Source organism: Brachyhypopomus gauderio, chromosome 1 (assembly GCF_052324685.1).
Source record: "Brachyhypopomus gauderio isolate BG-103 chromosome 1, BGAUD_0.2, whole genome shotgun sequence".
NCBI lineage: Eukaryota > Metazoa > Chordata > Actinopteri > Gymnotiformes > Hypopomidae > Brachyhypopomus > Brachyhypopomus gauderio.
In genome coordinates this window covers 15,561,190-15,580,716 of record NC_135211.1, presented here as the reverse complement: position 1 = coordinate 15,580,716, position 19,527 = coordinate 15,561,190, and the positions used below count along the sequence as shown (strand labels likewise).

At 40.8% G+C, this 19,527-nt stretch overlaps 3 protein-coding genes across 14 annotated transcripts in view; 2 read left to right on the top strand and 1 right to left on the bottom strand.

Annotated features, from left to right (window-relative positions):
- Positions 1-11,335, bottom strand: part of celf1 (cugbp, Elav-like family member 1) — a 29,569-nt gene extending 18,234 nt beyond the window's left edge. For 3 of the 12 annotated variants that reach the window (XM_076998943.1, XM_076998995.1, XM_076998986.1), the window contains exons 1-3: positions 11,138-11,334; positions 6,843-6,882; positions 2,153-2,275 (exon numbers count right to left, since the gene is read on the bottom strand). In XM_076998943.1, the coding sequence (XP_076855058.1) occupies positions 2,153-2,256 (104 nt within the window). In that variant the 5' untranslated portion in view covers positions 2,257-2,275; positions 6,843-6,882; positions 11,138-11,334. Of the gene's footprint in view, positions 1-2,152; positions 2,276-6,842; positions 6,883-10,715; positions 10,938-11,137 lie in introns of those variants that run through there. The other 9 variants (XM_076998964.1, XM_076998960.1, XM_076999003.1 and 6 more) reach the window with 7 other exon arrangements.
- Positions 11,336-11,500: 165 nt separating this feature from the next.
- ptpmt1 (protein tyrosine phosphatase mitochondrial 1) lies at positions 11,501-14,376 on the top strand. Its single transcript, XM_076999042.1, has 4 exons — positions 11,501-12,234; positions 12,455-12,535; positions 12,808-12,999; positions 14,090-14,376. The coding sequence occupies exons 1-4, from the start codon at positions 12,088-12,090 to the stop codon at positions 14,225-14,227; spliced, it is 558 nt and encodes a 185-aa protein (XP_076855157.1). The 5' UTR covers positions 11,501-12,087; the 3' UTR covers positions 14,228-14,376.
- A 381-nt stretch (positions 14,377-14,757) lies between these two features.
- Positions 14,758-18,096, top strand: ndufs3 (NADH:ubiquinone oxidoreductase core subunit S3). Its single transcript, XM_076998930.1, has 7 exons — positions 14,758-14,911; positions 15,817-15,876; positions 16,153-16,250; positions 16,382-16,531; positions 17,172-17,297; positions 17,439-17,558; positions 17,780-18,096. The coding sequence occupies exons 1-7, from the start codon at positions 14,857-14,859 to the stop codon at positions 17,939-17,941; spliced, it is 771 nt and encodes a 256-aa protein (XP_076855045.1). The 5' UTR covers positions 14,758-14,856; the 3' UTR covers positions 17,942-18,096.
- Positions 18,097-19,527: the final 1,431 nt, after the last annotated feature.

The window sequence follows — 19,527 nt, the reverse complement described above, 5'->3', positions numbered from 1 at the left end:
TTTCCTTTAAGTTGTGCAGTCTTTTCAAACCTAAACTCATGCTTAAGTACATGGTATTGCACACATTTCAAGTGCAATATCACTACCCAGACATGTATAGAAACTGAGCAGCACTGTCTGGAAAAAATGTATGTCTATGTGTGTGTTTACACAGACCATTGTCTGGTTACTGCCCTAGGTGAAGTTCAGGAAAATTATTTACATATATTCAGATGTTTAGGCCCAGTAAAATGACCAGGACAAATAACATTACACACGTATTTGCATGTACTTTTATGGCAGTGTGGAAACAGTGGTATGTTGAGTAAAAAAAAAGTGTTATGATATCCCAGAATGGCTGTGATGCAGTGAGCCCTTGGCATTATGGCTTCACTGTTGTCACCTCCTCCCCCCTCAGAGAAAAGTGCTTTTACTGGTTATTTCGGCTAAAATAACGGGTTAATCTTTGACTGTGAAGAGTTTATCTGTAAACATTTAAACATTGCATTTAACAAGTGAGTATCTCAATTACAATGTGTAACAATAGTCTGCAACAGTTAAATATTTCTGTCTAGATCATGCCTGCCTAAGACAAAATAACCTACTTTCAGGGTCATTAACTTTTAAGTGCCGATTCAAGCACTTGTTACACTGATGCAAGACAAAACCTCAACGGAAAAAGTGCCTGGTATCAACAGCAATGAAAACTGAAACACTTGCATGTGTGTAAGAGAAAAGAGACCAAAATGTAGACAGACATCATGTGACAACTGATGTTCACAAAATTTATACTCACAACATGTTTGGAAGCTACAGCCAGAAATGTATACCAACATTTACATTTTACATTTACATTTTTACGGCATTTAGCAGACGCTCTTATCCAGAGCGACTTACAAAGTGCTTTGCATCTGATCACAGAATTCATCCTAAGTAATAGTACGGATAGGCCAGAATTCAAGATACCCTTGAGTCAGACTACTACTAAACTACAGGAGTCAATGTCATTACCTAGTGTTTTGCAAGTTAAACGTTTACCAAGAGGCACAAATAACCATAGACAGACATACAACACCAAGCTAAAACACTGAATCCAGGTACAGACTGGGAGGCCATACTCACACTGCACTTGAGCTCAGACTGCAGTGGTCCACCAACATCTCTGGCAGAAAGTCAAGCTTAAAGGACGCCATTTTCCCAAGCCCCAATCCGCCACTGTTTCTACACCACGCCACGGTGGTCAGGTGCGATAGGCAAACCTTAAATGAAGCCTCGGCAAAACAAAAAACTCCAGCCAAGTCCAGGGAGCGCAGGACTCTCAACACCAACGAATGCAACGCCAGCACAGGTGCCTGCTAACTGACCCGTTTCTCAGGACTCAAAGTGCCTGCGGAGGGGACGAGAGTGCAAAACCCAAAACGCAGGACCACCAGGAAACAAAAATAAGAATCACCCCCCAAAACTGAGTATTTGAAGAAGACACAACGAAGTCAGATGAACATGGGGCTACAGGACACAGCATGCTGGGTGAGAACACAGAGCCGCCACACCAATGGCGCAGGGACTGATAATGGGGCCGGGGCTTGGCCGGGCCACTGAAAACAGCTCCCCCGTTACCACAAAGGAAAATGCTGATGGCTGGGGACTTGTTTTGTGAGCATTTCTCTTAGCCAAGCAAAAGAGAGTGCAGCGTCAGGTAAACAGTGTGTCAGGTCGATTCTGATAAGCACGCGTGATTGGCAGGAATGAATGGACAGCAGCGTGGCAGTGGTAATCCCTGTACCGATACCCTCCCGGACAAAACCATGTTCCAGTACTGCGCCACCATCCACAAGCCAAACCAGGAGGAAAGTGGGGAAAAAACAAGACACTTTCACTGTTAAGTTTAATTAGAACGTTATGGGTCAAATAAACATCAGCATTTTTTTTTTTTTACTATAACGCACCAATCCCTAAAGGCTGGCTATGGCAATCAACTCGTCATTACTGACCAACGTGACATCTGGTGGCCCAAGTCACTAGGCATATTTTAATGTCAAAGGGGGAGGGAGAAAGAAGGATGAAAGAGGAGATCAGTTTCCTTTCCAGTTCACAGCAAGGAGGGAGGGGGGAAAGGGGGGGGGGGGGGTTACTCTTCCAGGGCAAAAGAGAGGTATAATGAGCGAGTCCTTACCCCCCAAGAGTAGATACCTCCACAGCAGTGTGGGGAAGCTCGCACTGAGACTGCCCATGCTGTGCGGTGGTCAGGTAAAGAGCTTCAGCGTCGATGCTATCCATCCAGTGCCTTTGACAAATGCTACAGAAAGACACCAGACAGTACAGGACACACACACACACACACACACACAAACACAAACACACAATCAGACTTACACACAGGAGAATACAAAAACAAACAGAGGGAAAAAACCTCACAAAGAACAAGACACAAGTGGGGACATAACAGACAGCATGCAAGGTGTTCAACGACATGCCCAGTGGACAAGACAACCGTGCAATCTAAGCTGCGATGGAAAACCCACAAGTGGAGATGAAGTCTAAAGATTAAAGTGCCGTGGGGCAACGCTTACTCCAGTTTCACCATAAACCAAGAGCCAAAGACGTCTGATAAAGGACAGGATAAATGCCAGGGTTTTCCTGGAAGCACGCCAGCAACAATCAACAGGTTCATAATGATGCTTTGCCATCAACAAGACACAGATCAATGCACTCTAGTGTACTGTGAGGACGACCCACAGTGCATCAGCAAGCTCTTCGCAGGAAGGAACTCCGATTTCGGCTCTCCCCCAATAAGGTGGCTACAAAGGAGTCGTGCATTACCTATGGGGTATGATGGCTGCTTCCTACTCGGACAGAGCACCCAGCAGGGCACATGATCGTATCATGACAGTACTGCAGTTACTACTAGGGGTGCGGGAAATTTTCGATTGTTCGATGCATCTCTATGTGCAACATGGACGATTCAAAATCGATTCACAAATGACAACAATCGATTGTCTAGACGTTAGCTGCGCACATACCAAAGACGCAGTAAGAGCAGCAAATCCAGCAGACACTATAACTTACTAAAGAGGGTCTCGCACGCTGTCGATTCACGAGGTTGTGCACCTCTCGAGTTTTGTAACTTCACACGCGCCGCGCCTCAGCGCAATGAACAAAGTCATGTTTGCAGGGTTCATACACCTTTATAAGGTGGAATTAAAGCACTTGTACGTAACTTTCAAGGTCTATTTCTATATTTCCCAGCACGTTAAACTTAAGTTAAATATTTATACATGTACTCGAAATGATTCGAAATACATTAAAATTTGCTTTGTGCTTAACTCTCTCAACTTTCATAGCGAAGGATTTGCGTCCGTATTCAGTCGTTGAGAACCAGGGCTTTCGCGCCCTGCTGCACACATTGGAGCCGAGATACAGCGTCTCGTCTAGGACATATTATTTTTCAATATTTAGTCTGAAGTCTTGGAATCTTTATTTTTATATAAGGAATGCGTTTAAGTTAGTAGCTATTCAAAATATGCTGAAGTGTACAATCATATTTTTTTTAATTAAAGCTGATGGCACAGAATTCTGAATGTGTGTATGAAAAGTTGTTTGTGATTTTGGTAAATTTCTGATTTTGTCTGAGTTCTATACTCAGGATACTGTTTTAAGTCAGCTGCTAGCACATAATTCTACTCGTGTGGAAGCTGTGGTTTTGGTACCATTTGTTTGTTGTTTGCACATAATTTTGGTTAAGAGTTGGCATTTGCTGAAATCTGTTAATTTACTGCAAACATGCTGCTACAGGTGCACTTTTTCAGTTTGTATTTCTTTGTTCAGTTCTCTGGAGTGTGGCCTTGTGCTTGCCATATTGCTTTCGTTTGATTAAATATAAAATAAAATGGGAGTTTTAAAATGGAAATAAAATTGAAGTTAATTCATCATGGATTGCTACTACCAAGATGCATCAATAATCGTTTTATAATCGAATCGCAGACCTCTGAATCGTAATCGAATCGTAGAGTGCTTGGAGATTCCCACCCCTAGTTACTACATGGCTTCATGTTGTGTAAGTGCAATTCTGTTGTGACGTTGATTAAAAGGTAAACGTGAATTACAAAATGCAGTAAACTGCTCACATTGCATTGATGACAACTGCTCATCGATAATTTATGTTCCTATAGTTAAAGTGACATTGAGCAGCTGTGTAGTTCTTGGCTCAATGACTACAGAGACCTACTGTTATAATGACAGCTGGATGACACATGTCTTCATGGTTTGACTATGTAAGGTCACATAGGTTTGGGGTGGTTACATTACTCACCAAGCTACAGTCCCCATATTAAAGTTCTGAAATATTTCAATGCTCAGTCATCTGCAGATTTTCATGGAAAGCAGTAACCAAAGCATAAACTGAGAAAAGCAATAACTCATTGCTGTAGGACTATATACAGACAAGTATATAATAAGGACCAATCTTGTTGCCCTCGAAAAGGCTAAACAATAGCCAATTGCAAAACCAACATGAAAAAATTTAACTGCAGTCCTTCACGGTGACATGCTATAAGCTAGCCAGCCAACCAGCTGTACTGTTGCACCATTTAAATATGAAAACTGTTTTACTGCTGTATTAAAATATTTCATCAGCCAACACCATTTTTTAAAAAGAATTTCTATAGCAATGGCCGATGGCAAGTTTTTGGATCTGTATTTCCACTGCCTCCGCAATACAGCATCACTCTTTTATTGTGCTTGCCAATTTGTATTTAACTAGCTCATCAAACTGTCAATGTTAAACAGGGCACTTACAACACTGTATATCCCATTAAACTAATACACAGCAGTATGTGTGTGTATCCACCAAGCGATCCATCTGCCTGTCTGCTACATGGGTACAGTTAAATTTATGACAGTCAGGAATCAGGCTATTTAATAGGTGTGAAAGAGGCCTATACACAGGCAATGCACATCACGGCTATATGCACATAAGTAACCTGTGAACATCCTTTATACATATCCCCATGAAGCCGGTCTCAAAAAACGGCTGTTCACTACAATGTGATTGTAAAAACAGCAGCTGACTGGACCCTGGGTTCATTTTTTTAAGTTTCTAAATCGGCTGTAAAGTATCCCACTCAAATACAAGCAATTTGAGAATTTAACTTACACAAGAGTATTATTCAGATAATGTAAATTTGTAAAGCCTGTGAAGTGTTTTTAATGCACGTTTTTGATTGAACCATGAGCAGGTGCTAAGAACAGTGGTTCAAAGATTTTCCGGTTTACATGCAGAATCACTCACAATTATGAGTGTCTGCTCATCCATCGATCAAATATTCAGAACATGCATCAGACAACAAACTGACAGGCTGCGTGTAAAAACACTTGACAAGCACATCAATGCAAAAACATGTATAGGCTGCTGTGTTCATGTTCACTCAGAATAGCAGAATAGTGCAGATCAGAGGAAACCAAGCATCGGCCCAATTATGCACGTCACACTTCTCATGCACAACCCACAAGACGGCAAACAGTTCCATCTTGAATTTTAAATATGGTTGCAGAGAACAATGTTTAGCGTTATTAGGGCCTAAACATTTATACAGCAAGGAGATCCTGGCTCTTTAGCACGAAACAAAGAGTGCTGAACTCAAGGTAATGTTCATAACCAAGTGGACATGATCTAAAACAACATGGCGAGGTTTGACCTGAAATTCCATATCTCTAATGTAAATTAAAAAAAATAAGACTAACATTAATGTAAATATTAATGCTAATTTTTTTTTACGAGTTTCTGGAGTTCATCCAAAAGCCTCTGCGTACTTGGGGGGACCAACTGCAGCTTGGGGTGGCCCATGTGTGTATTTTTGGTGTGTGATTGATGGCACGTTTAGAGCCTGCACTCCGACACGCATGCCAGCATGAAGAGCATAAACATCTTCATTTCTACTCCCCCCCCCCCCCCCCCCCCCCCCACCACACACACACAGCTTCATAACATTCTACATCAACACAGTCAAACTCGAATCAGTACAGTCAGCCTGCAGCATCAGATAATGAAGGTGTTGCCACACAGGACTAAAATCCACCCACTGAGAACAGGCAAGCAGACCGGCAGCTACACATGAGGAGTGTGTATGTGTGTGTGTGCTGGTGCTGCACGTAACCAAGGAAACAGCTCATCTTTTATTTTAGAGGAGTAGCAGCCTTTAAATAGAACAACATCCAGCACATGCAGTCTCGTTTCATGCACGGACACTATACCAGCATTCATGTTGAGACCTACAGGCAGTGCTCACAAGAGGTGCAAGATGCTAACAAATGCACATGGTCATAGGAGTATCACACAGTCTATAATTAGCCACCATCATCCGTGCATTAACAGCACAAGGTGCCGTAATCATGGGGGAATTATGGAAATGTGAAAGAGAAAAACAAAGTTTGCCACTGGGATACATTAGGTAGGCTAGATAATTCTCAACTGTAACACTGACTAATTCTATGCTGATATCTTTTCCATTCAAGAGTCTAGACCAGTGGACAATACACAGGCCTGCAAACTGCAGGAGAAAACTAATGAGAAAGAGTGTCTGTGAAATAGACTTCTAACGTAGTGATCGGATTTCTGCACAATCTCTGAAATGGTGTGAGCAGAACCTTCTTATCCAGAGTGTCAAACAAAAAAAATTTTGTCTCTTCTCAAGAAGGATTAGAAGATAAAAATTTACCACAAAAACAGCCAGGTTACCTATAGAAAATGGATCTAAAAATCTGAACGTCACACATGAAATGCTTGAATACGGATGATTGAACATACAAACCTGTCTTTACACTTAATGGTATACAATGATGCAAAGTTAATGGTACTGCACACTTACCCTGTTACTGGCCTTTCCTTTATGAAATGGCACTTTTCTCCTACAGAAAAGGGAAAAAAACAGAAGGTGCGTAAACAGAGTAGCTGTCAACACACATCACTGGAAGCTGGTGTGTGTGTGTCATCCATTTTCCAGGTGCATCAACAGGCAGGACTCAGGGATGCTACAGGTCTATGTACACACAACATATGTTCTGCTCTATGTGCATTTTAAAGACTTCGGGTCGGTTTCATTCATCCGGCCTCATCATGTGGGCTGTAGATCAGCATTGAACCTGCCTGCTGTTTGAAATTAAATAATGAAAAGTAGTAGCCTATAATTCACACTACTCTCACTATGTCAGGTTGGAAAGCATGCAGTGGTGTGCAGCATTGACAGAAACAAGCATTGGAAATAAAACAATGCCGTTACTACATTATTGGTGCAGGGTGCCAAGACCCATATATTGACAAATTATAAATATATAATTGTTTCACATTAAATGCAGGTAATTGTACTTAAACCACACGCAAAGCCCCACAAAACAAACAAACAAAAAATAGACAGGTGTAAAGAGTGACAGCTTTAACAGGATTTTAGTCCTTATTCTCAGAGATATTGTGAAGCTTGAATACACTTGTTAGTCCCTGTATTGCAATTAAACATCTCCATTAAAGCACAGAACAGTCTCCTACCTGGCAATGTGACATTTCCCCATTTATTCAGTTCCTCTTAAGGCCTAGATTTAGCCAAGTTTTGTTTGGATACATCTTATGCTTAAAAACCAATAAATAAAACCAAACATCCCCAACCAACATGAACAAACATTTGCACACCTGTTACATGTAGGATATATCGCACCTGGGAGTGTCAAAACAGTAAAACATGGAACTTAGCCACAATTCATCAGAATTGTTTATATTCTGATTTAGTTTTTTTGTCCACAGGGCCCTAAAACATGTTGCAATATCAGTGACATTCTTCAACTGTAGCAAGTAATCCTGATTCCTGTGACTTACCACTGATGGACACCACTGTTCAACGTGCCGTTTACAACAAAGTATTTTAAACCCTTTTTCCTGCAATAGCAACATAGCAAACAGATTCTTAAGAGATTAAACTACTGAAATGAACTATTCTTCAGCTGCTGATGTTAGATGTCCGTTTTTCTCTGTCCCAGGCATGCAGACACGTTTCCTAATTGAAGTCTAAGACAACCTTCACGATTCCTACTCCACACACACAGTGCTGCCAGCTCACCTTCCAGAGAAGAACTGCAAGAAGAATGGTAAGATTGGGGAACATCTCACCAGACATTTTAAAGTTTTACTTTTCACAGAAACTTCACTTGAAGGCTTTAGTTTGAAGGAGAAAAAACTCTGATCTTTCAGATGACTAGAGGCATACATGAATCCCTGGGTATTAACAGAAGAGAGTTTAGTACCATTATTATATAAACATATATATTTATATAATAACCTCAATCTGAACGTACAACAGGACTAAAGCGATTTACCACAATGGTCAGTGTTGAATTCACTGGTAGACTTGTACAAACTCTATAAAGCTGCATGCGAGCATCTCTTCGGTTGAAAAGAGTTAATTATGGCTATAAGGTCACACTGAACTATAAAAAGGTACCCGGCACACCAGGACTCCCTGTAAACAAACCCGGGTGAGCTTCCCAAGAGCATGCAGCCGAACGAACACGGGAAGCTCTTACAACAAGAACATTCTCTGCCATATAACAAGGACCCATTTGCTGCTGCAAAGCTTTGGAGTTTTGAGTGGAGAGTACCGTTTTATTACGCGCGCACCAGCCACTGCATTAATGCCAGACATTACTGCCCTGACTGTCAGATTACCTGCAAGGTAGGAAGTGAACAAAAGCCTTTACATTTCTAACATGAATCTTTATGAACAATGTTATATCCAGATTACCTACAGAGAACTATCAAATTATATGTTATGTGCTCAGTACATGCACCTCAACTATTTCTAGTAGAAAGAAAAAAAAAACTAAACAAAAAATCCCCCAAAACCTACATAATCAAAGGGCTAATAAATGTATTGTCAAGCAGTTAATTAACTGCTATATTATATATTGGAAATTATTAAGCAGATAGTCATTGTGGTCATAATGGGTCATCTTTGTTAAAGGGGCAACATGAGCAAATCATCAAGTTACAGAGATCACCCCAAAGCAGTAGAATTCTATACCGCACAAAATCATGCTCACTACATACATAAGCCACTGTCTTAAGATTAAATCACACATGGCATAGTTTCCTGAACGGCAGAGTCTTTGAAAGTGTACACAGAATATCTATTTAATTAGTACTGATCTATGAATGTTTTAGGGTTTTAACAACCATCTGATCATCCATGTTAAATACTTAATTGTCAGGGAGGGCTGCACAATGTCGATAAATGTATTGATGTTGTGTGTTACCCATTGCAGCTGTGGTACAAAATAAGCCAGTAGCAGAATAAGAGACCTGAAGCACCCAGGACACAACCTCTTTTCCCCCTTACAATGCAGGAAGCATTAAAGGAAAATTCAATAAATGACAAAACAGACTGAAGATATCTCCCCAAGAACTGTAGCTACTCCCATTCCAAATGGAAGTAATTCCAAGTAATGTGCAGTAGTACTCTGATCCCAAGACTGTATATTCAATTTCAGATGATACTGGGTAATAATGTGCTACATATGACTTTATATTGGTCATTATATGCTGTAGGCTACTGCATTGTGTATAATTCTGAGTAGCATTATCTGTCAATATCTCAGTTTTGCCCCATGTTATTTTTTTGTCAGTGTTCACTTACATTACATTTCAGTGTACCAATTACAACGCCAAAAGAGACTCACGTTTAAAATGATGAACCCTGAATGTGGCTTGCATTGTTTTTCATGAAAAGTATTTATGTCACTGAATCATTCAAGCGCTGCAATTTCACAGCACACCCACAAAAACTTGTGCACAACATCTGAAGCTGTGAAAGAAGAACACAGAAAACAACGTTTTGCGCGACTCGTTGGGAGGACTCGTCTGTACGTCGCAGCTATATACGAGACAACCACGGCTGATGCCAAACACTACTACAACTGCAGAACGATGTACTCTGCAGTCGTAGTATTAAAAGTAACGTTGGTAGTATAAAACGTTAGTATTAGTAAGAATACTGCACAGTTCAACTGGTTCACGTCAATAAACGTGACATTACAAGTCGACTCCTTTTTGCGTCGACGAGGCCTCTTTCAAGCTTGTAGGCCGGCGACCACCACACCTCGAAATTTGCTTTGATGAATTCACCGTGTTAGAAACCCCACCACACCGTTAAAATCCGTCTGCGACCTCCTTCGAAATGTTATGCGAGTAATTAAATAAAAGTACGAAGCAAACACAAAAACACACATTTCCAGTTTCACCCGACAACACGGACACGGGGCGGAAAGGGTGTGTGGCAAGTTTCCAGTTAGCTAGCGTGGCTAGCAGCCCGGGCTGGCAGTAGAACACCTCAACACGGGTAGGTAGGTGGTTGGCAACAGTAAAAACCCCAAACCTCGGTGTTTTATGTTGTTTTACTTACGTCCAGGGCATGAATTGTAGGCCACAAACGCTACAACACACACAACATAGGGCGCAGGCCTGGTGGCGCCGCGCTACCTACACGCTTAGCTGTTGCTCACTTTCAACTTTCCTATCGATTTACAACGGACACTCGGATCAAACAGGCCACCGGGGCGACCGCGCAGTCCTCTGGGTGTCTCCGTGCTCACTGTGATAGTGTAACATCGACATTAATACAGCCATGTTGGTGCAAGTTGGGCTTTTTAAACTGAAAATTAACAAAACTAGAATGAAAGTAAAAATAACAGGGAACTACCTGGTTAGCTAGCTACAGTGTCTGTGCTAGCTAGCCTCGCGTAGCGACCACCGTCCACGGTCCGCTGGCTGGCCCACATACGGACTTAAAGGACAACTTTAATCATTCCGCTCTTAAAGGCGACGCGGGCGAACTATACACCCGCTACCGGTTCACGGAGGACCGTTTAATACCGTCCCCTTCATCGGTCACTCTGGTTAGTGAAGCAGCTCGGCCGTTAGCCTTTTACACAATGACGCATGTTACTTCGCGAGCTGCTATACAGTAAACAAGTTAGCAGAGAGCTAAGCTAGCCGAGTGAGCTAAGCTAAGTTAGCCGAGAGCTAAGCTAGGCTATGCTAAGCTAACGTGGTGGTGGGGCTGAGCAGCGCTTTCTGAAAGCGGCCACAGGAACAAGGAGAAATGTTTTTTTGGTAACTTACCCTCGATGTCCCCTTTTCTGGTGACTGGAATTAGGTTAATATATGTACTGACACGAGGGAATAGTTTTTGCTTGTGGGGAAATTCGTCTATTTTATTATTTTTGATCTTTTTTTAATCCTATTTTTTGTTACTGAGCGCTTCTTCCCACGACAGTCCACTTTCTGCTAGGGACGGTGCAAAATGGCTGTCTTTCCTGCATCTACCATCGGAACTTCTAAAAGGGGAGTGGGGTGGAGCCTTAATGGAAAAGTACTTTTAAAATGCGTGCCTGTACACGAAAATAACATGTAAACATTTGCTTAATTCACAGGTAATGAACATTTTTCTTCATCTATCAGAAACCTAGTTAATATATATACGCGATTTAATATAAACTATGTTAGTCCCCTGCTTAAATGGAGTGCGTGATCACGTGGTTATTGAAGTCAATGAAATTCAAAGGTTTGTCACTGTTATGTGGTGAAATACTTAAGATATAGTGGGTTACGCTGACTCCCTTTTATCCGCGGTAAACATAATTGTACAAGATCTTAGTTCACAACACTAGAAAGTAAACGAATTATATATTTCTACTGTCAAATGTACTAATTAGACAAACAACAGAAAACAGTTTTCAAGCTTTACAGCAATACACCGCACAAATAGCCTGTGGTCTGTGATATTGGTAGACCACTGCTAGTCCTCTGCACCACGATCCTAAATCACGGCTATAACTTGTGATTTGTTGCTAGATTTTTTACAGATGACTTTTAAAGACACAAGAAACAGGTTATATGCACGTCATGCGTTCACTACAGACCCGTCGTCTCCAAACGCCTCCGAAACAGAAGGCGGCGATCGCGGTTCAGAGGCTCAACCATGACGGGCGTTGAAGAAAACGCGGACATGAATCCACATGAATTTCCAATTTTATATAACTAGTGCTTAGAGGATAAAGAAAACAATAAGAATGTCAGGTGTATTAGCAAGGATCCTGTTTTACCCCACACTGGCATACAATGTTGTTATGGAGAAAATCTCCTCGAGGCGATGGTTCAATCGTGTAGATCAGACTGTCCTACTCGGGGCTCTTCCGTTCAAATCAATGACAGTTGAGGTGAGTTTCATCTGTAGTCACTTTTTAGTGAAATTTACGAACCTAGCTAATCAAACGTGCAGTATTAATACCCCGGGCTTGGTGCTAAATCTGTATAGTTATGATTTTCATTAGCATTATTCCAACATTTTTTCATTTTCTGACATTTCTTTTTCCTGTATTTTCTCTTTGACTTTAGTTTTAGTTTATGTGGCAATATATCTTCTGTGTTTTAATACAGTTGGTGGAAACAGAAAATGTTCGAGGGGTGATAACCATGAACGAAGAATACGAGACTAAGTATTTTTGTAATTCAATGGAGGTGAGTAACGTCCGATATCGTTATACGTTTCCACTTACTTGCACAGTATCTCCTTAACTATTTTTGGGTGTGTAGGTGTAGTTAGTATAAATATTTAAACATTTCAGGTGCTTGTTATGTGGTTAGATTTAAGTTTTTGGAGTGGTTTGGTTGCAGGACTAGGACAATAAATAATAAGAATTAGTTTAACTTAAACTGATCTTTTGACAAATATACTAATAATCTTTGTGTCTCATGTGGTTATTGTTGTGTGTGTGTGTATGGTTTTCTAGGAGTGGAAAAATGCAGGAGTTGAGCAGATTAGACTCAGCACAGTGGATCTAATAGGAGTTCCCAGTCTGGAACACATCCACAAAGGTGTAGAGTTTGCTCTTAAACACCGTGAGCAAGGAAACAGCGTCTATATTCACTGCAAAGCAGGCCGCTCACGCAGTGCTACATTGGCTGCGGCATACCTCATTAGGGTGAGCAATGCAGTGCATGTCTCAGGGTAAATGATACAGTGCCTATGTCATCAGGATGAGATACAGTGATCTTTTGATAACTAAGACACAAAATATTGTAGTATAATTTATCAGAATGGCAGATTACAATTTCATCAACCTTTTATTGCAGCTGCATGGCCTTTGTATCTGTTAAAATGAATGAAATCATGATTGTCACAAATTGTCATGCATTTTTGAGAATTATGGAAACCCTGTTTGGAAATGAAGTGTCATATTTCTGCATAATTTCTAGTAGTTATTAGTGGTGCAATCTTGAACCGGTGAAGTGAATATTTGGACATTCCTTAGCATTTACATCTCAGTGAGTGATGACACCTTTGATGTCACAAAACCCATTTAGGTTAAATGTTCTGAATCTTCTGGTGTAAGGATTTTAGGACACCACTGTAAGTGATGTCACCCCCACCCTATCTCCCTATGCAATATTCTTTGTTATTGTGGGGAGGTGAACAGGATATATGAACTATTTGTTAGTTGATATTTCACTGCTTTCTTTCCCCCATCCACTGACAGTTTTAGGCCAAACAAAGGTTTGCACTGGCAATGTCAAATATAAAGTGCGAGAGGAAGGTGTGTTAGTGGTGAGTTGAACAGAATAGGACTGGTTGGTTTTGGCTTGCTAAACAGGTGGCAATCTAGTGATGAATTTGGAAATGTAGCCTGGCAGACTAGAAGTTAGTCTCAAGATTCAGAGATCATATGTACAATTTTGCAGGCACTGGCAATTGGCAGTGTGAAGACTTTAAGGTTTCTTTTTATTGAATTACTAATATATATATATATATATATATATATAATATAATAATAATATATACACATTATATATATATATATATATATATAATATGTATGTGTGTGTATATATATATATATATATATATATATATATATATGTGTATGTATGTATGTATGTATGTGTACATACATATACATATAATTATACTAATTAGTATATATATATATAATTAGTATATGTATGTAATCCTGTTTTTTTAAACAGTGCTGTATGTATAAAATATATGATGGATTGTTGTTCTTCTCTATGTAGGTACACTGTTGTAGCCCAGAGAAGGCCTGCAACATGTTAGCAGCCATCCGGCCCCATGTGCTGATCCGCTCTACTCAACTCGACATGCTCCAGAAGTACCACCAGAAAGTGTGTGGATCAGTGTCAGGCTGTGTGTGATAGTGTGTGTGTGTGTGTGTGTGTGTTAGAGACATTTTCTGAAGAATGTAGAAAGAACACTAAAATGTGATTTTGTGAAATATGCACAGAAATGCAAAACAATGTACGGGAACACTTTTGTAATAATTAAACTAAGCTGTTGTGCTTTACTTGATACGTTTTTATTACTTATTTGCAGTGGTACTTGCACCTTCCCAAGGTGATAGACCCCTGGGTCTTAATAATAAGCTTACAGAAGTGTGAAGCACTTTGAATTGCCAGTGTGTATGAACGGTGCTATATAAATAACATTGCCTTGCCTTGACCTTGGTGGGCATTCCAGGTTCAGAAAGTAAAAGTCCTCACCAGGATTTTGCTCAGGCTTTCTGTATTGTGTTGATTCCACTAATTTTACCTGGATTGCACCAATTAGAAAATTAGCAAGCAAAATCCTGGTGAGGACTTTTACTTTCTGAACCTGGAATTCCCACCTCTACTTATTTATTGCTTACACTTTAAGATAAGTGAGATTAAGTGCTGGGTTTTTGTTAGTTTGTTTGCTTTGGTTCGCCGTTTCACCGAGTGGTGGCGACATTGCCGCTTCACGAACTCCCAGAATTTGTTGCTCCATTTCCGTCAGTTCGGTCAAGATGGCAGCCTCCTTGGTTAGGTTTGTCCGCGGGGGCCTGTGCAGAAGCTTGAACGGTAGGCGAGGAAATATGACCACCACTTTGTGTCGTGAGCGGTTTCTTTGTCATGTATCATATATATTTGTGTGGTGTCTCAACCGATGTTCTGTCGAGTCGTCCATGACCAATGACCTCTGTCCTAGTCGGCCTGCTAAATTCCCTTCTTGGTCATCAGATAACGAATAACAGCTATAAGCTGTCCAGCTATATATACATTATTATACGCATTAACTAAGACCTGGGTTAATTTTTGAAGCTATAGAATGTGTACCCGCCCGAAGTATACGCCTTTTAATCGGATCTTGTTTTTGCTGGGCGTCGCAATGTTTCTGGCTAGGTTTAGGTGCAGGGGTTTAGTCTGTGAAAGACACGGTCGGTGCAGGTTAATCTAAAGCAGTTGTAACAGCAGCTACATGCATTCGAACAAGGTGCAAATTCCTTATTATTTGGTAGATAAACATGCTCACACCTCTATCTGCGTTTGTCTGTCGCCATATGCAGAGTTCGTTCATCTTGAACAGCACATTAAACAATTAGCTGCCTCCAAACCCCCAATTAACACTGGTAAAACCTAATTGGATGCACCGGTAAAAAAAAAAAAAGGTTGTGTGCTTCATGTCCGTAATGCATAGTAAATAAGCATAATCTTATAGTCTAGTGTAACAACAGTAAAAATAATATAGTAGTAAATGATGATAAATTATATTTTATTTACTTCTGGCACATGTTGACCTCGTGTCAAAAAAACACACATCCAGCAGTAAATTGAGGAGCAGCCTGCATCATGTGCGTGGCCTAACGTGCCATGCTTGAAGTTGCTTCCTTTGGTATAACAGACATGAATATCATGGGAACACGTAGGCTGTGTGGATACCTCTTATATTGGGAATAAAAATTAATTCTCTCCTTCAATTTTTGTAGTAGCCAGTCGTGCTGCACTGGTCCAAACACGGTCTGAAGCAACCACAACTGAAACAAGACGTGAGTAGACTTACAACTTTGGTGGGCTTCCCAGCCCAAAAATGTTTAGTTCTGTTAATTCTGAGAACTACAGCTGTATCTGGAAAACATTTATCAATTTGATTTTAACGTGTAAATACAGTTGTTTGTTATATTTTTGTGCATCCTGGCTGGTTACCTAATTTTACATCCTTTTATAATATTAATGTTAACATATTTACCAGGCCAAGCTAGCAGACTGTCTGACCACTTGGTTAAGATTTGCTCACTCAGCTCAACTGTAGTGTGTTTCTACAGCTACCATCAGGCCCAAGGATGCAGTCACTCATAACCAGCTTTCCCAGTTTGGGCAGTATGTGGCTGAGATTCTTCCCAAATACGTGCAACATGTTCAGGTGACGCTCACAAACAACTTTGTTGTTGTTGTTTCTGTTGCTTCCGCAGAACTATGTTAGCACTCTTATCTTTGTAGTAATCTGCTGTATTATTTGTGTTTTCAAATAACTTGAGAATCACGCACCCTCAGGTTACCTCATACAATGAGCTGGAAGTAATGATCCACCCAGAGGGAATCGTCCCTGTCCTGACCTTCCTTCGGGATCACACCAACGCCCAGTTCAACAACATGATCGACCTCACAGCAGTCGACGTGCCCACCAGGCAAAACCGTTTTGAGGTCAGCACACCACAAGGGGGACTTTCCAGGACGATAATTAGTTGGAAATTCACTCGCGTACCCTAAACCTTGTCATAATACATTTGAGCTGTTCACAGCCCTGACACGTTAATACAAGCAAGGCTGTGTGTGTGCATCTTGCGAAAAACATCATGGTGCTTGGAGTGATTTGATGTATTTAGTTTTTTGTCCCTCCCTCTCATCATTTGACTTTTAAATTTGCTGTTGTATGTGCCATTTGATTTTGTGTGTGCGTGTGCATTGTACAGTCACACAAAGTTTTATATTAGTAAAATATCAGACTGCATGCAGTTTTTCACCCATTATTAATACACGATCACCAACATGAATTCGTATGAAAATTTACCGGATTACCTAATTAATGCTAATATAGAGCTTGACCAATTGTTGCTTGTATTAGACCATATGAAAAACAGGGAGTTGGATTTGCTGGTAATGACAGTTTGATCATTTTCTAATCTTTTGAATTTTGCAGTCAACATTCTGCCGTATTCACTATAATCTCGGTTTAGTAGTATCAGTTTTACCCAGTCTCATGTACTGTGGTCATTCTCACCAATGTTCTACATGTTCCGCATACTGATTTTGAACAAATTGGATATTTTCAATGCCGTTTCAGATTGTGTACAATCTATTGTCCTTGCGCTATAACTCGCGTATCCGGGTGAAAACATACACAGATGAGGTGACTGCACTTGACTCTGCCGTCCCTGTTCATCAAGCTGCCAACTGGTATGAGAGGGAGGTAAGTCATTCTCTCCCAGCTTTACCACCACTTTTGAATATGTTTCCAAACGTCCAACAGTTCATATATTCGGAACATTGCAGAGGCGTTTATAATTCAGTATTTATACATGTCATGTTCACACATCCTGTTATCCTCAAGGTGTGGGACATGTTTGGAGTATTCTTTGCAAATCATCCTGATCTGAGACGAATCCTGACAGATTATGGTTTTGAAGGCTATCCGTTAAGAAAAGACTTCCCTCTTTCTGGATATGTGGAGGTAGACATATCGACACATTTATTTTCTAACACTTCTCAGAATCTAATTATTCATATTGTAATCCGTGTTCTTTGTTACTTCTCTTTTGTAAATGACATTTTTAGCATCGGCTAGACTACAGCCATAGAATGGCTCTGCTGTATTTGACTTAATATGAATATGATTTGGAACGGTGAGATTATGTGCATGTCATCCGATCACGCTTGTTCACGCTCTCTCAGGTGCGCTACGATGACGAGTTAAAGAGGATCGTGGCAGAGCCGGTGGAGCTGTCACAGGAGTTCCGGAAGTTTGACTTGAACAGCCCGTGGGAGGCGTTCCCAGCATTCCGGGAGTCCAAAGCACCAGGCAAACTGGAGGCTGCAGACAAACCTGCACAGTAGCTCCCTTTCAGCTCCGTGGTGCAGGAGACGGGCCCTCCAGTCACTCTGCACTCCTTCCCCGGGTATTTATGTAAATATGAGACCATGTATTGATGTTGGTTAGACCCTCTTTAGCTGATGGAGACCCCAAGCATCTTAATAAACAATCAGTTTAAAAACAAAGACTAATATTTACTTATTTACAGCTCACATTGCACAACATGACAAACTTGCATTGCTGTCCTTCCACTGTCTAACATTTTTCAGAATTTCCTTGAAAAAATTATCTGAATTTCCTGTTTAACATTATTCAGTTATTTATGGTTTCCAAGATATAAACATATCAGTTGGACTGAATTGCAGTGATTTACACTTGACAAGCTTATGGGAGTTTGCATGGGCTCCATGCTGCACAGTGGTCAACATGCACAACAAACATCAGAAACACAGCTGGGAATATGCGCTCATACCTCGGGCAGGAGATGAGTTTCTGGGCACATTGTTTTCAGGAGTGCAAGCAGAGGAACCTAGACCATTTAATGCTACGTTGACGTGATGTTAAAGGAGCTTGACTACAAACGAGTAATTCGAAGTGACAGAAACGGGGACATGGGAAGTGAATAAATACAGATGTAAACTAATGGAGCTGAAACAACGTTGGTTCATAGAAGAACCGGGAGGCAATGTGATGTCTGGGTAGTGGTGCTTATAAACCATGTTTACTGGCAGTGAGGTGAATAGATAGGGAAAGGGTGCTGCTTGTGGACAGCTGTCATACCATGAGAGAACACTACATTCTGGCATTGGAGAACAGACAGGAGCCAGGCACTGATGGGGGCAACCAGGACACTCTCAATAATGAAACAGTGGAAACGGGTCTGGACTTAACAACCTTCATCTTCCTCATCTGATGCAGACAATGGCAGAAAGGGTACTTCTTGAAGGTACTGTGGAGAGACCCCTGCTATTCACAGCTGTACCTTTCAGGGCAGGTTTATGGAAAATCATCTTGATTTCTTGCATAATGGCACAAGCTGTACTGCTCTGCAGTTATTCATCTGTACATATACAGCCATTATTCTATAGGAGAGCACAGCTCAACAATGTTTTTGAACTAACATTTATGCACAGGTTTGAGAGGGTTACTTTAAAAATGTGTTCAGTTACAGATGACCCATTACCTATAAACACATATATCTGTATTACTATAGGACTGCTATAATAAAGTAACCTAATCCAATTATTTTCCATTACTTTTGTTTTAGTTTAGTCTTAGTCTTCTACGGTGACAAACTGTTTAGCTGCTCCCACAAGTTCCTGTATTTCCTGTATATTTGAACAACAGATAATAATAATAGTCTCTTTCCTGCGGATTGGCCAACCCCGACACTCTTCTGGGACCCTCCACTGAAACAATCCCAGATATGTAGGCTATAGAATGTATTTTTTTAACTTATCGGTAAGAACAAAGTACATCATATGGAGCCCGTGACCCTTAAAGGAGTCAAGTTGCGTATCCCATGGTTGAGAAGGGGCGTATCTGTAGATGTGGATGGCTATCAGGATTCTACACTCCCACTCAATTATAACGGAAGGCTGAACAGGAG

What these genes read in the sequence shown, in the direction of transcription:
- ptpmt1 (XM_076999042.1), top strand. Translation starts at nt 12,088, where the DNA reads ATGTCAGGTGTATTAGCAAGGATCCTGTTTTACCCCACACTGGCATAC. An exon ending in TCAAATCAATGACAGTTGAG is followed by an intron (nt 12,235 to 12,454) that starts GTGAGTTTCATC and finishes GTTTTAATACAG; the next exon opens with TTGGTGGAAACAGAAAATGT. An exon ending in CTGCGGCATACCTCATTAGG is followed by an intron (nt 13,000 to 14,089) that starts GTGAGCAATGCA and finishes TTCTCTATGTAG; the next exon opens with GTACACTGTTGTAGCCCAGA.
- ndufs3 (XM_076998930.1), top strand. Translation starts at nt 14,857, where the DNA reads ATGGCAGCCTCCTTGGTTAGGTTTGTCCGCGGGGGCCTGTGCAGAAGC. An exon ending in AACCACAACTGAAACAAGAC is followed by an intron (nt 15,877 to 16,152) that starts GTGAGTAGACTT and finishes GTGTTTCTACAG; the next exon opens with CTACCATCAGGCCCAAGGAT. An exon ending in AATACGTGCAACATGTTCAG is followed by an intron (nt 16,251 to 16,381) that starts GTGACGCTCACA and finishes ACGCACCCTCAG; the next exon opens with GTTACCTCATACAATGAGCT.